This window comes from Diadema antillarum, unplaced genomic scaffold (genome assembly GCF_040938485.1).
Source record: "Diadema antillarum isolate AM-2024a unplaced genomic scaffold, OU_Dant_1.0 seq00000927_RagTag, whole genome shotgun sequence".
NCBI lineage: Eukaryota > Metazoa > Echinodermata > Echinoidea > Diadematoida > Diadematidae > Diadema > Diadema antillarum.
Genome location: NW_027271778.1, coordinates 1,062,761 through 1,079,006, shown reverse-complemented (window position 1 = coordinate 1,079,006; position 16,246 = coordinate 1,062,761). Strand labels below are relative to the sequence as shown.

Sequence of the window (16,246 nt, the reverse complement as noted above, 5' to 3'; positions counted from 1 at the left end):
ATGCCTAGCCAGCTTGACTGGCATCAGCCCGCGCGGCCCACCCAGAGCGTGCCTCACTAGCACTGCACGCGCCGTACTGAAACTCGAACTAGTGTGTACTTGTTGTGTGTCTGACTGGTTTCGGGGTTTCGTAAACTTGTACTCAGTTTTTATTTTATTTTCTTCCCTAATTCAAAATTTGTCACTTTTGAAATTATACGTGTTTATACGATCATTGATTTATTCAACAAATAAATTGAGTGCATGATCGATAATTAGTTGTATTTTTTCATCCAAAACTTCAAGTTTGCTCACCTATGGGCCCTCGCAGCGTTTGGAAAAGGCCACTTAGACATGCACAATTCTCATCATTCGTGGTGGCGTTGTGTGTACATTGTGCACATTACTAGTGTCGTGTTTGCTGTGTGTGTGTGTGTGTGTGCACTCAAATGTGATGTCAGCTTACGTATTACGCTTGTAGTAGTGTACACAGTTTTTTGTTTTCATTCACAAATTTCATTACTCGTATGTGGGGGTGGGGGGGGGGGGGTAAAGTTTAGTACCACGTACACAAAATCCAAATTTTGGCTTACTAATTTACTGGGTTTTTATGTCTCTGTTATGAGCTTCTGGAAAATAAAATATTTTAATTAAATGAAGGCAACGTTTTACCACTAAACGCTTTGATTATATGAAATTCCTTCGTAATAAAAAACCATCATACCCATCTGATAGTAGTGTGTGCCCTGTTCAAATTATTATCGTATGTATAGGCGCCGGGCCCGCCCCCAGGGTCTGTGCGTGGGAAAGTTCTTTGATTTGAGTTGTGAACATTTCATTCATAAATTTGCGTAGCCTACTACAGTACGAGTACTACTAAATTGCATCCCCCTGCTTGCAGTTCAATCCTTCCGTGATTTGTTGTGAGTTCAGAGTTTGTAAACATGTATCGCTACTTTAAACCAATTAAGGAGAGTGAAAATCACAATCCTTTGCTTCCAAAACCTACTGCAAACCATGGACTGGAACCGGCCAGTGTGAGGGCTGCTAATGAAGCTGTTGTGACCGTGGCACTTGAAGATGGAAGCGGAGGATCATCTCACACCAGTGATGGCAGCAAAGCTCAGAAGAAGCAACGTGGGATGTACGGCGCCTACTCGGCTGAACTTCGTGCTAAGATCGGACAATTTGCAGCAGAAAATGGGACCGCCGCTGCTTGCAGGAAGTTCACAAAGGCATTGGGAAAGCCCATTAATGAGAGCACTGTTCGAGGTATGCGCACTTCTTATCTCAAGGTGTTGAATTCTAAGCCAGGTGCCATTGTTACTGACCTGCCTCGACAGGAGCATGGACGGCCTCTTTTACTTGGTGAGTATGATAAGGATGTTCAAGCATACATACGCGGCATCCGAGAGGCCGGTGGGGCCGTTTCAGCGAAAGTCGTCCTTGCTGGAACCAAAGGGCTCTTGAAGAACAAGAAGCCACCAGTCCTGGCTGAGTACGGAGGGTCCATCAATCTTGATAGGGCATGGGCGAGGTCTCTCTTGGACAGGATGGGCTATACCAAGCGCAAGGGGACGAAGGGAGTGAAGACGATGCCCAGTGACTTCGACGAAATTGGTGGAAAGTTTTGGCGGAGAATAGGGAGGAGAGTAAGGCACCATGAGATTCCCGACGATCTCATCATCAATTGGGATCAGACAGGTGTTAACATCGTACCAGGGGGAGAGTGGACAATGGAGAAAAAGGGGGAGCGGCAGGTGCCACTAAAGGGAATTGACGACAAACGTCAATACACAGTTCTCTTGGCCTGCACGCTGGCGGGAGACTTTTTGCCACCGCAAGTCTTGTACCAGGGGAAGACTGACAAATGTCATCCGAACGTTCAGTTCCCCCAAGACTGGGACATCTTTCATACGGAGACTCACTGGTCGAATGCTGAATCAATGATCCGGTACATTGACTGTGTGATTGAGCCCTACGTGAGGAAAACTCAAGAAAGGTTGTAGTCACCTGCGTCTCCACTCGTCATCTGTGATGTTTTCAGGGCGCACACATGCGAGGAAGTAAGGGAGCGGTTGCGTAAAATGGGTGCCCTTCTCGTCTACGTCCCCGCTGCATGCACGGATCTGCTACAGCCGCTCGACGCCACGGTGAACAACCGTTACAAGAAAGAACTGAATTCTCAGTTCAACGAATGGTACGCAGAAATGGTAGCTGTTGGACTTGAGGACGGTAAAGCGATCGGAGACATTGCGAAAGACATTGACCTCCGCACATCTGTGTTGAAGCCAGTGCACGCCAGGTGGCTCATGGCCGTCCATGACGTCCTACGGCATGACAGGGAGATCATCACCAAAGGGTGGGAAATAACCAGAATCGCCGATGCCGTCATCCAAGCTAGAAATGCTCCCGTTCCTGCAATGGATGACTCCCATGCTGAGGGAGACTGGGAGAACTAAAATGTTCTCCATCAGGGTCCTGTAAATATGTTTGACTTTCCAAAGTTACCGTTCTACAGTTACAATTATCTTTGAGGCGTTCAACTTCATGAATTCATCGTTTGGATGCGGTGTTAAACTTTAACTCACTGTGACTTTATTTTCATAACTTTTGTGAGGACTATTAGGTACTGTAGTATCAATTGTGGAAATCCATCATGATTTGGCTCTCCGGGCAGGATTTACCACTACGAGTATTTTGTCATTCTATTCAGGATTTCATCGGCATTCATTTCACATAAGTGAGTTCATACAAGTTATTTAACATCTTTATCTATCTTAGTTGAATACTAGTATACCAATATCATTTGTGGATGTTGAAAATTTAGTATTTATGACAGTACCTATAACTCTACACTGACCTCTAATCCATGAAGAAAATTTCGAGTAAAACTTTGACATTATGCATTAACGATCAGTGAATGGTATGCATGCTATAATGTTCCGAACAGTAGACGGCGCAATACTATTTCTGTGAGAAATTCCACTTTCTTTTGTTTTGTTTTTTTTTCATTGCGCCACAACGTTACAAATGCGCGGCGTGTCACCCTTGATTACCTGTACTAGTACTAGCGCTTGCGTTTGCATGCCGCTACATCTTTACAAGTACTGTATGTCAACTTTAGGGGCTGGGACTACATGCTCCAGCTGGTTGCCGCTGTATTTACTCGTACCCCTCGTACCACTCGTCAGAAATCTAGCGCGATGGACTTAACTACTTCAAAAATGTTGAATTCTAACTTACTAGTTCGTAGAGTTTGGTAAGTTTTTTTTTCATGCAGTGTATAACTTGTATCATTCTTACTTGCTAGTAAGTTGAAAATTCACACTTTCTTTGCCACTTCATATTTTCTCTGGTCCCCCAATCGCGAATTTAACCACTTGCGAAAATGTGTGACAGCGGCAATTCGCGAAAATTTATGTACGCGAAAATTATAGCGTATACAGTATTCATTTCCAATAGAGTTAGAGCAGAGCACATTTAGTTCTAAAAGGCAAGGGGCTACATCTCTTCTGTGGCAGAAGGACATTGTGGATAACACATGCTAGCTCCATAATGCACAATGTAGCATCAGAAAGTTCCTTTGCTCAGATGAGCATCTATACAAAGACAGTCCGACAAGCTAGTCATCGATGCACTGTTGGTGCACAACAAAGCAAATACCCTATATGCAGCAAGGTGATCCAACGTTGCAGTTCCTTTACATGCTACAGACCTGGTCGCAACATCTTCATATAATTTTCAACTCATGATGGAGCAAAGGTGCGAGATGAGGCGCAGGGACCGGGACACACTGGTGCACGGCCCCGCCTTGGGCGTGTCCGTAGTGAGTCCCAGCTGACGGAGGTGTGCCTTGAGGTCCTCTGTGTACCGACTGAGGTCTGCAAACACCTCCATGTCTTCCAGCAAGGTCCTGAATGAGGCACTGAGAGTGGGCAGAGTGTCCTGGGGAGGGCAGGCCGGTGGTGAACTGGCCTTGGCCAAGGTGGGAGACGCTACAAGTGACACAAATGGGGTCTTCTCGCTGAAAGATTCTGGTGCCTGCAGAGAACAAAATGGAATAAATCAGATTTATCACTGCATGACCTAACCAACTGTTTCAAATTAGTATGCATACCATGGAGGAAACATCAAATATATCAACAAATTTACTGACCATCTAATATCAATTCACATCTCTGCTCACAATGAAATTTTCAGCGAACTGACCAGGATTATGACCATGCATCATAAAAACCAACAAAAAGTTGCGTGCACCGATTTTGTGTGAGGACTAATAGGTGAAACAGGCCAACCTAGTCAAGTTGTGTTTTTAATTTTTTCTGAAAGAGCAATTCTTCTTCTGCATCAGTCTAAAGTTTGGGAGCATAAAATGAACTGGAAATATATTTTCAGAAATTTTTCTAAAAACCCTTTTTGTAGAATAGTGTGGTTATGCATGTCTTAGACTCCCGCTTTCATTTCTTAACCAGTTGAAGACCAGTCCCAAAAATACTCGGACAGGTGTCTACGGGAAATGCGTGTTATAGCAAAATCAGCCCGTCCTCAACGGGTTAAAGACCCTTTACACACTAGAAATAGACAGTGTTAATAATTAATGATCATTTTCAGCTTAATCTGATAATCCTTCCATTGTTGTTGCTATGAAGTTTTAGATCCTGTATTTTTATCCCATTCATGCACAGAGCATGGTTCAGTAAGATGAATCGCTTGAACAGACCCTATACTTCAAAGCCTTTTTACTCAGTGCAAACTTTTCCAGAGTGTGTGCTTTCTTTCCAATATTTAGATAGGGTAGGAGAGTCCATTTGAACTGAGTTATACCATGCCGTCAATCCCTCGTTTGAGGCGAGACCCCACTTCCACGAAGCTGATGGGGTGCTATACCTCGCTAAAGATTTTTCGTTTGGGAGTTGGGAGTCGAAGTATTTGTCCATTGCAAATTAACTTTCTGCTCAGGCGTGACAAACCTGGAGGCCAAGCCAGGGTTTAATGACTCCAGCAGGTGTCGTATTACGTAAGAGCATGATAAGGATATCTGCCTGTGGCAGACCATTCAAAGTGAACTCAATTTTCTCTATACTTTCTAAAGTTTTCAATTTTATATTCTATTGAGAAATTCTATGGTCATCCATTTTACATTTCGAACAAAAAAAATTGACCCGTAAATAACGAAAATACAGGAATATTAAAGAAGGAGAGCATTGCCAGTTTGCCGGTGATGACAATGTGTGTGTAATGCACACGTACACACACACGCACCATGGAGCTACATAGCCCATGCCAAAACCAAAACAATCTCCTCCTCTCGCGGTGCCCACCCCCCCCCCCCCCCCCCCCCCGTGGCGCTGTGGCGATGACTGATGCTTAGATTAGCCCAGGGTCAAGAAACAGGTGTTTTATATCTTTGGTTTTTAAGTCATTGATTGCCAAGATATACACTGGCATTATTTACGGGGGTGTAGCCTCTTCAAACGAGAGATTTGCGTCATGCATAATTTTAAAGCTTTAAGTCTGCTCTTTCAGGATCTGCTCTTAACTATAAAAGCCATGTCTGGCAACTTTTTGTTGGTTCTGTGATGCAGGGTCATATATAATACTGAATGAAAGTACAAACCTGCATATAGGGAATTAAGTCAATTGAGTTATCTATTTAATACCAGTTGCACATATCTAGATGCTCATGAGATAACTGAAGCAGCAGGAATCTCACCCCACTGGTGTGACTCTTCCTCTCCGCCATTTTGTGCTGGGCCCTGATGAGGTCCACTTCACCTTTGACCCTGTGGAGGTCACGCGACCTGACGTAGCTCTGCAGCAAGGTCATCAGGGTCACCACGAACTTCTCCCCTTCCTCTTGGGAGATGGGTTTGGCATCGCTGTCCTCCGCAGCTGGCCCGAGGAAGTGCTTGTAGAGACTAGGATGGGGCATGGCACTCTTTGAGTCCAGCCTCAGGAGGTCTGAGGTGGAGTATACTGATCCTTGGTGGCATGATAAGGGAGAAGACACATTTACACAGGCTTTAGTAGTGGCTGGTTCATGCTAGTAGCTACCAATTATTCATATTTTCTCATACAACACTCACTGACTTGCTCTAATTCTCCCTAGAAATGCAGCTCTTTTTGATCAACTTCTAGGGTAACTCCTTGCAACATGATGCCATTTTTTTTCACAAAAGTTGCAAGAGAAAATAGACTTTCTTAGAGGATAAACACAACACTTTCAGCAGAAATGTCCCACTTGGCACAGATGTTCCTGGGAGCAATTGAAAATTTTTCAACCAAAGAGAGACACTCTGTATCCATGCAAATAAGCTGTAACTTGCATAGTGTATACTGGTAAAGACAAGACAGCGACATGGAAAATCTACCAGGGACATCAACCAAAATTACCGATTCTCTAGACATTAAATCTTTCTTCTACCCAGCAATGCCAGATAATCGAGCGAATACAAAAGCGAGCTTGCCATATCATTCTGGGCAGCACATACACTCGATATTTGGAAGCGTTAGAAGATTGTGACCTGTCATCTTTGGTTGACCGTCAAGAGCAGTTATGCATAGCATTTGCTAAATCCTTGCAATGCCCTACATCCAAACTACAACATCCTTCTACCAACTGTGAATAATGAGACCTATTCTGCCAGGAATATTGGTGACAAGAAGGGCTGAAGAAAACCATCTACTCTTGGTCTCGACCAGAAAGTCACTGATGCGGCAAGGAAAGCTAGTGATGTGCAACTCCAGGCTAAACTTAGTCACTTAGATAATGTCTTCTAGGCTCATTCCCTGCATGTGTTTTTAAAGTAATAGCACTTTAAAGCTGTACACAGGGGAGAATTGGTTCTATTTTTTTTTATTCTAAATAATGACAAGATTGCTTTATACATAGTGTATTACCTGAGATGCCTTACTAGATTGTACAGAAAGGCAGATGCAGTTGACCGTTCTTTTAGTGAGAACTATTCTGCCAAGACAGCAAAGGTCCAAGCCCTTCAAGAACTAATAGATTTTATCAAGGATCATCATGCAACAGGAATGACTTTCAGCATGACTAATTTAAAAGCACTCTTTGATAACTGCCTTTCATGTCCTAGGAATCATTCCAGTCAAAGTCAGCTAACACAACTTAGACATATCACAAGTCTTCCATCCCAGATACCAAGGCAATTCAAAAGCCACCTGGTAGCTGGGATTTGATATTTGATGAAACTCTTAAAGCCAAGCACTTCAGGAGATGAAGGACACTACATCATCAGACATGAGAACATGAGCACAAGCAGTCAAGATAATGCATTGAGATATTTTGCATAAAAGGCAGCTATTTTCTGGCTCATTCAAGTCAACATCAGGACCTGACTGCATAGTGCTTCTGTTGAAATCCTTTTTGTGCATGTCATGAGATGGTCCTGGCATTGCTGTTGACACATCTCATGCTTCTTCAGAGAAAATCATATCATCACTGGCCCAAGACATAACATACAACTTTACAAGCAAAAGGTCATCGAGTCTTCAGAGTATGCCTCGCCATCGCCATGGACGGGAAAATCTCATTATCAATCATGCTAGCAATGAAGGTACACATCTTAACAGGCAAAGAGAGTAGTGTGAACACACTTGCACAGTGGGGCTTTTGTGCATCGTATCATCTGTTGATCTGCCTCATGAGGTATTTGTAAAGTTGGAAAGATAAGGTGATATCTTGATAAATCACTAATGGAAGGATTAGTCCATGCTTTTACTTTTTTCACGCTTGGATTACTGCCATGGTCCTCTTACTGGTCACCTACACTCCCACATATCACCCCTTCAGCAAGTACAAAACACTGCAGCTACAATCACTCAAGCTAAAAGGTCAGATCATATCGTTTGCAAAACTGGAGAGATAAGGAGGTGAGGAGATGTATCTTGACAAATCATCAACAGAAGGATTAGTCCATGCTTTTACTTTTTCACACTTGGATTACTGCCATTGAGTCAGTAAAGTCCAGCTGTTTAGCGACTCCTGCGTAGGCCAAAACAAAAACAGTACCGTTCTTGATGTTCTGACCATGCTTGCAGTAAAGCACAACGTTGAGATGGAACACATATTTCCGGTACGTGGACATTCTTTATATGACCGCCGATCGCGCATTCGGCCGCGTTGAAAAAATGCTCAGACGCATCGACACCATCGTCCTTCCATCTGAATAATTGGCCGAATTTGCAAAGGTTGGTCGAGTACACATTCATGGCCAGGATTGGGAGGCATATGACTACAAGGAGGCCATTGAGAAACGTGTGAAAAAAACCCTACCATTCAAGATAACAGATGCCAAGCGCTTGAAAATAGACCCAGCGACAGGTAGGGTGAATGCATGTAATTTCTATTCTGCATGGGGTGAGCAGCATAGCATCCTGACAAGAGGGAGACAATGGTCCTCAGTCAAGCCTATGCCCCTGAAACTGGAAAGCTGTGTGAAGCCGGCAAAACGGAATGATGTCAAGAATCTGTTGCTTGCTGTAGGAATCAACATCAAAGACAACAATCAAGCAGCTGAGCTTCGACAGCACACTTACCTTGAAACTGTCCAAGAGTTTTATGCAGCAATCTGCATATCTGAAGCAATTGACAATGATAGTGAGGAAGATGAGGCAACAGTGGTCATTTATGATGAATGAAACTTCAGATCTTGGATATCAATGGCATTAACTCTTCATAACTCTTCACTCAACTCTTCATTTTATGTGTGTGTTGCCTACAGCTGTAGTTTTATCTGGGTTCAGGAGTACATGAAATGTAAGGACATGAAGATAGAGGATAGATTTGTTTACTTTGACACAGGGTGTGAATCAAAAGTATGACAATATTGTAATGCCTGAAATATTTTGACAAAAAGAATAATGAATATTTACAATATATTGCAAATTACAGTCACTTTTCAATTTAAAGTTAAATTTGTTGCCAAGAAACCCATTTTGTTCATCAATATTACACATCTGGTTATGTACAATATTGGTACTAAATTCTTCTGTACTGCTAAACAAGTCTTTTCAACTGAAATTTGCTCAGATACATGATGCTGTCATGGATTAATATTCCAACTGACAAGTGTTATTAGCATGAGATTGTAGAGGCTCTAAAAACTCTGAAAGAAACTTTAGATGCTTACATTGCATTTTTGAGGGACAGGGGTATTCCAATACAACGTATTAAGAGGAAAATTTTCTCAGTTTTTACTTTTTTACATTGTGATTCAATGTAAATGTAGACTGTGGAACAGATCACAAATTTATCAGAAAAATTCAAGGATTGTAAAATATGTTTTCAGCCTTGTGTAAAACATGCAATTGTAAGGAGTTTGTACTGCATGGTGGTTTTTATTGATGGTTGTTGAAGTTAAACAAAAATGACTAACTTCATCATATTTTCAAAGCAGACATGATGCACACCCATGTACACCCTACAGTAAACTGTACCGTCTGTAGTACATTTGTAGGTCTATTGATGAATGGTTTTACATTTTCGGCAAGTGATTATTTTGCTTGAACCGACAGTATGAAGTTCACTACAATGTTTGACTTGTTCTTATGAATATTGTGTAATAGACACTTTGTGAGCCTTGTTCTTGCACTGTGCGTGCTAGCTGTTTGCCCTATGCAGTGCAAGTCAATGTCAATCACATTGGATGTACAGGTAGCATGTACATTACACCTTTTGGTTGCAAGCTCTTCATATACAGATGTACTTGTTCATTTTTATTTTCTACATCCCTCATTCTTTCTCATTGTTTTCACTTTCTTAATGCTTAGAAATATAAGCGCTTTATAAATATTAGACATTATATATTATCATATATTATATTATTCTTTTCATCATTATCATCTTTATTATTATTATTATTATTATTATTATCATCATCTTCATTAACATCATTATGATTTATTATTATTATGCTGCTGCTGATGATGATGATTATTATAATTATCATTAACATCATTATAATTTTGTATTATTATCATCATCATCATCATCATCATCATCATCATCATCATCATCATCATCATTATCGACTTCATCAGCTGAGCACAGACACTGCCATCTCGGTCATAACCTAATGGGGACAGGAAGGGGTCGTTGCTCCTTTTCAATTGACCAAAGGAGTCTTCACAACAGGAGGAGTTGACAATATTGACTACAATCCTTCAGCCACAACTGAATCAGCACAGTTGGTCTTGCATGGGACAGCCATTATAGCATCCCGCAGCACTTCTCTTCAAATCACATAGAATCACAAAGGGAGATACTGAATCAAGCACAAATGGGACAGAAAACAGTGAAACCACTCCCACTGCCTTGCACAAAAACGAGGATGTCTCTCTCTGCCCAGATGTCAAACTGAACCTGTCTAATCATTAAAAGGAAATGAAACCCAAATAAACATGGTGCACTGAGTGAATGCAGCAAGATTAGTAGAAAACATCGGTGAAAGTTTGAGGAAAATCAGACAATATGTTCAAAAGTTATGAATTTTTTAAAGTTTAGATGGAGAAGGTTAAGAAGACTACTGCAGTTTCGATTTTATTATTTGCAGGAAGACAACAAATACAGGAAAAGAAGTTTTTCAAGTCTTGCTCTATGAGATACACTTCTGGGAGGGATCACGACATATCTGCAAAACAGACATTTAATCAATGAACACAATCTAATTGCTTTCATTTCGTCATCCAATTAAGTGGCTGGAAGAATAACCCATATTCAGCTGCACTAACTGGTCTTCCTTGGGATCCAGTTGTGAGTATTTGGGGCAGACCACTTCATCGGGTTACACACCCTGCTCTTTGTGATAAATGAAAAAAGGCAGGATCTTTTACTTGCGTGGGTTGTGACTCTCTCACACATGACCTCCATTTTATGTCCTATTCAAGGGATACTCATCACAGCATGAAAAACAAAACTCCCAGCCATACACATCATCTGTACAGCTCATAAAGTAATACACATATTAAAAGATCTTATATCTGTTCACTTTATTCAATTGAAATTACATTCATCATAACATTGCTCAGCTGAGAATTGGGAAGACATTTTTTCTTCTTTCAGATACTTCCCATGAAGTAACTGCCTCTAGAGTGCAAAGCCGGCAATATTTTTTGAAACACGGTATAGGTGCCTGCCTGCTTTTTATCTCGACCCGATATCTAATTCATATACAATGGGTAGTATCAGGATAGAATTTTAATAAAGAAGATAAATACTTGAAATTTCTCACTTGTTTCGTTCTCTTTTTCACTGGGGGTTGGTCCAGTGCCTTTTAATGCACTCTTCATCGTATCTGTGACGGCATAGTCCATGGAAGTTTTGCCTTGTTTGTCTTTGATGGTAGATATCCTCATCCCTGTGGTAAGATAGTGAGGATGAGCGCAAATTCAAGTACCTTTGTTAGCATAAACATGGAACAGAACAATATGAACAAATTATATGGCGGGAAACCTGAAAGACAAATAAACTAACGAACAACACTAAAATTCAGTTCAGTGTCAAGTAATCATGACAATTCATACACGCTGGGCCTATGTACTTTACTATGAAGTGCCTTGTCAAAATAGAAATCCTCTGTGCAAAGATGATGGCTTGTGAGGTTCTATATAATCACAGGTGTAATTTCGCACGGATGCCGACACCATTGTACTTGTCACTGTATTTGTGCAGCTAGCACTCCCTCTCTCTCTCTCTCAAAAAAAAAAACAACAAAACAAAACACAGACAAACAAACAAACAAATAAAAAACATAAAATAAAATGGAACTAGATATATCGCTACGGCGACTGATATGCCTCCGCCATAATGCATGGTTCTCCTATTACATAGGTCTATAGTACAATGTCTTGACAATGTGTGATGACAGTTTCAAACAATTGGCAAAATATTAAAATGACAGGTTTGACACAAATATGCTGAATGTTCACTTTCCTAGAACTAGGTTCAATTGGATGAATGATTAAAATGTCAGAATGCAGGTATTTGGGGAACTGATGATTTTTACTTGACTTTTGACCCTTTTATAAGTTTATGCATTGAGTAATTTTTCAAGGTATTGAGAAAAAGTATAATTTCAGTATCAAATGGGAAAATAGCATTATCTAAACCTGGCCTTTCACCTTTGACCTCACAGTTCCAAAGAGAATCACTGTTAGGTTGAACATGCATAAATATGTAAGTTTCATGATGATACCTTGAGTTACTTTTGAGATATGGAGGAAAAAGTGCAATTCAGCACTTTCACTTGACCTTTTGACCTTTGACCTTTTGGCAAGAAACTTCCCACAGAATATATATTGGGTAATACATGTAAACATCAAGTTAAAAAAAAAACCTTCATTCATTGCATAAATATAAGGAAAGTAGTGATATTTTGAGGAGTTGACCTTGACCTTTGACCCCCTGACATTTGACCCATGACCCCAACTTCCCTAGATAATCACTGCCCATCGGTACAAGCATATATACTAAGTTCCATGAAGATACCTTGAACCATTTGCGAGATATGGAGAAAAACATGAAATTTCAATTTTTTTTCACAAAATAACCTGTGACCTTTGACCTTTGACCCCGTGACCCTAAAATCCACACAAAGTATTATCCCCCAAGGATATACCCTCATACCAAGTTTGATGTAAAACCACCACACGGTTCTTGAGATATCGACAAAAACAAAACGGGACGGACGGACGTACGGACGTACGTACGGACGGACGTACGGACGGACGGACGGACGGACGGACGACCCAAAAACATAATGCCTCCGGCCACTTCGTTGCGGAGGCATAAAAAATAAACAAATAAATAAGGCACGCTGTGATTGCACAACATTTATGTGAAGGTGAAGAACAGCCTGGAAAAAGACTAGTCCTGGCAGAAGTGTCCACCCCAAGGTAGTCCACAACTTGCAAGTTTAACAGCCTGAATGGAAAAAAGTTCTAGATAGCATGAATCTAAATGGGCAAATGTTCTTGTGCCTCTGACATAGGGTCCAGGCCCTGGAAGCTCTATGGTTCTAGATGCCCTCTGGTGTTATCTTAGCCCTACATTAGAACATCGGTTCACTGTTAGTGAGAAGAAAACTTGAGATAAAACTTTTCTAGCCAATTTTCAGAAGATTTAAGGATGCATTGGAGTCACATCAAAATTTGTTTTCTGCATATTGTCACTTATTGGTATGGCATCTTGAATGTAATGCATCTTTCAGAACGTTACATGAAAATTGTAGCATGTGGCTGTCACATGCTACAACCCCTCCTGGACCATCCCGTGCACCCACCTGCAACTGCGACAAGCAGCCTGGCAACTTCGACATGGCCATTGCAAACAGCATCATGGAGTGCTGTGGTGCCGCATGACGGAGCAATCTCCAAATTCAACTTCGGACGGCTGTTTCCTGGTGGAAAAGAAACAAATCAGAGACGACCATTATCATCCACTCTGATTCTAGAATTAAAAAGTTAAAACCATTTCCACATCCAAATAGATGAAGAATGGATTTATAAAGAGCAAAATATTTGTGAAATCACACACAGAATTAGCCCTTTTTGTTGTGTGTTTTGAGTCTTTTTTTTTAGGGAGACAACATTTTTTTTTTTAAGTAAGTGTCTGAAGATTTCGTCTGATAAGCACGTTTTGGAACCGAAAGTAGAACAATGGACAATAGACATTTGCCTATGACAGAAAAATGTGTGTTCCTTGTGATTATATTTGTGTTTGTAATTCTCTGCAAAGCTTGTCCCCACCCTCTTCCACATCAATTTTGGATGAACTTGCAAATGATAGTATTTAGAGAACAACTCATTCCACTATTTACAATGTTATCATCGCAGCCATTTGTCCGCAAGTCATAACAGCACTTTGGAGGTCATTACAGAAATCAACTGACTTTAAGAGTGAAAGCATGGTTGGTTTTTGTAACTTTTCTTTAAAGTTTGCTCTCATAGAAATTCGTGATTTTGAGATATGAGGTCTTGTCACCCCTAGAGACAATATCATCAGCTGAGAACCAGATGGGCGTTATTGCGTTCTAAAATTTCAGCATAAATAAAAACAAACAATCAATTTTCATGAAACAAAAAGGTTTATTTTATCAAAAGTGGGTAGACATATAAGCCTTGTTCCAAATCAGGGATCTCGCCAGCGTATATCACCCTTGTCGGCCCCGACAAGCGTGCGGTTTGAAGAAGCAATTGCCGACAAGGGTAAAACTTGCCGACAAGGGTAACACCACGCGTGAACTTGCCGACAAGGGTAACTTGCTTGACGAGCTAAGTTCGGACCAATTTCTCGCCTTTTTCAGTCTTTATTATCTGGCTAGAAAAGAAGCTAGATGTTGAAAGCAGCAGCAGTTTACATACTTATACAAGTGCAAAAATTTACCCACGCAGTCATCGCACCTATCACAACAACGCGGCTCAACAGAGCGACGTACTAGCTGATACCAGGGAGGTCTCACCTCCCTGCTGATACACACCACATCACACACTTGCTCACTCACATGCGCTCTGATTTGGGATCCACACACACATGCACAAGCACCCAGCCGGCCACTTACAGCCGCCTGCGCGTACAACGGTACAGTGTATTGTGAGAGGGAGAGAGAGGACGGAAAGAGAGGGTTGGAGGCCGAAGGAGGCTGAGGAAGGCTGACACGTGCTCGCTTGTTGTCACGCTTGTTGTCGGGTTACGCAAAAACAAACGATATGAAATGCATGCCCCCCTCCGCCAAAGGTTGTATTTTTTTTTTTGGCTGCTTTGGTTTGTTTGTTAGTTTGTCTGCCTGTCTGTCTCTTTTTTCGCAAAATAAGTCAAAATTTGGGAACAGATTAGGATGAAATTTTCAGGAACAGTTGGTTGGTAAAATGGCACAATGAACAGATGATTAAATTTTGATAGTGAGCAGGATTTATAATACCACCGAAATTCACCGCCAGGATCCAGGATCTTTAGACTTTGTTTCGTATATTTGAAAGGATTCGTATCAATTCTTTAGGAAGCTGGCCATCGGCAATGACGCAAAATTAGATGCGTTCAAAGCATTGCCGCAGAGAGAAAATTAACTCCATTTTTCGTTAAAAAAGAAACGAAAAAAGAACTTGCGATGGAGTAAGCAAATGCAAATTGTTATTTAGGTTTTGGTAGTTTCAGTGGGTTATTTTTTTTTTTAATCTAAAAAGCCATGCGTTCCATTTTAGCCTTTTCAATTTCTATGGATTTGTAAACGTCATTCGTGAATATTCCATTTTCCTTCTCCGGGCCGAAATTTAGGCCTATAGTAATTCTGTCATGATGGTCTTTCAAGTTCAACGTATACGTAATGCTCCACGTGCTTCTGGCTTGGGTTTGTTAAAAGGTGGGTTAGGGGGGCCTTCACGGGCAGAAAATAAATGATGATCATTCATCAATGTTCCCAGTTGGTTTACATGCTATGTACACGCTGTTTACGACCACTGAAGCAAGGTGGCAGTACGCGCGACATTCTTTATCTGACACCTGGCTTTCGTGGAAATTTCATGGAAATTTCCACAAGCCATGATATCAAGTTTCCCCACTGCTTGAGGTCGTGCTTTTTTTTTTATTCTTCATTACGAACATCAATTTGTTCAACTTGAAAAGTGTAGATAATTTGCTTTGAGGACGTGTTTCTTTCTTCTTCTTTTTTTCATTGCAGCATCGGTAACATTTTGTTTTGTTCATCGTCCCTGCATGGCAGGGGTTCATGGGAGGAGAACGATAGGAATGACTGGGGAGAAAATAAACTGAAAGAAGGAAGCATCTTTTGAGCGAGCTGTCTTTGTTTTTCTCTACACCAGCATCAGTTATCGCCACCAAGATTCATTTTTTTTTTCGTTACTCCGACAGATTAATGATAAAATGATGCTAGATTCTTTATTCTGAAGGTTCGTTAATCCAAAAATGATTAAGAAAAAAATGTCCGTTCATTTCACGACGAAATCAGTTTTGTTATTTCGAACGTTCTGCCAGTGAAATTTCGGAATAAAACGACGGCACAAAACAGCGTGTTTTCGTACTCTGAGGGTCTGTTATTCCGACAGAAGTAGTAATGATGAAATAATAAATTGTAGATTCTTTATTCTGAAGGTTCGTTAACCGAATATTGAATAAAGAAAAATGTCCGTAAATTTCAAAACGAAATCAGTGCGTCATTTCAAACGTTTTGCCAGTGAAATTTGGGAATAAAACGACTGCCCCAAAACACTCAGTTGCAGTTTTCTTACT

The 16,246-nt window shown here is 40.9% G+C and overlaps 1 protein-coding gene across 1 annotated transcript in view; it reads right to left on the bottom strand.

Annotated features, from left to right (window-relative positions):
• Positions 1 to 3,430: 3,430 nt before the first annotated feature.
• LOC139741388 (SMC5-SMC6 complex localization factor protein 1-like) overlaps positions 3,431 to 16,246 on the bottom strand; it is a 33,190-nt gene continuing 20,374 nt past the window's right edge. Inside the window, exons 18-21 of the mRNA XM_071651970.1 lie at positions 13,284 to 13,400; positions 11,235 to 11,360; positions 5,696 to 5,964; positions 3,431 to 4,023 (exon numbers count right to left, since the gene is read on the bottom strand). Of these exons, the coding sequence (XP_071508071.1) occupies positions 3,724 to 4,023; positions 5,696 to 5,964; positions 11,235 to 11,360; positions 13,284 to 13,400 (812 nt within the window). The 3' untranslated portion in view covers positions 3,431 to 3,723. The remainder of the gene's footprint in view (positions 4,024 to 5,695; positions 5,965 to 11,234; positions 11,361 to 13,283; positions 13,401 to 16,246) is intronic.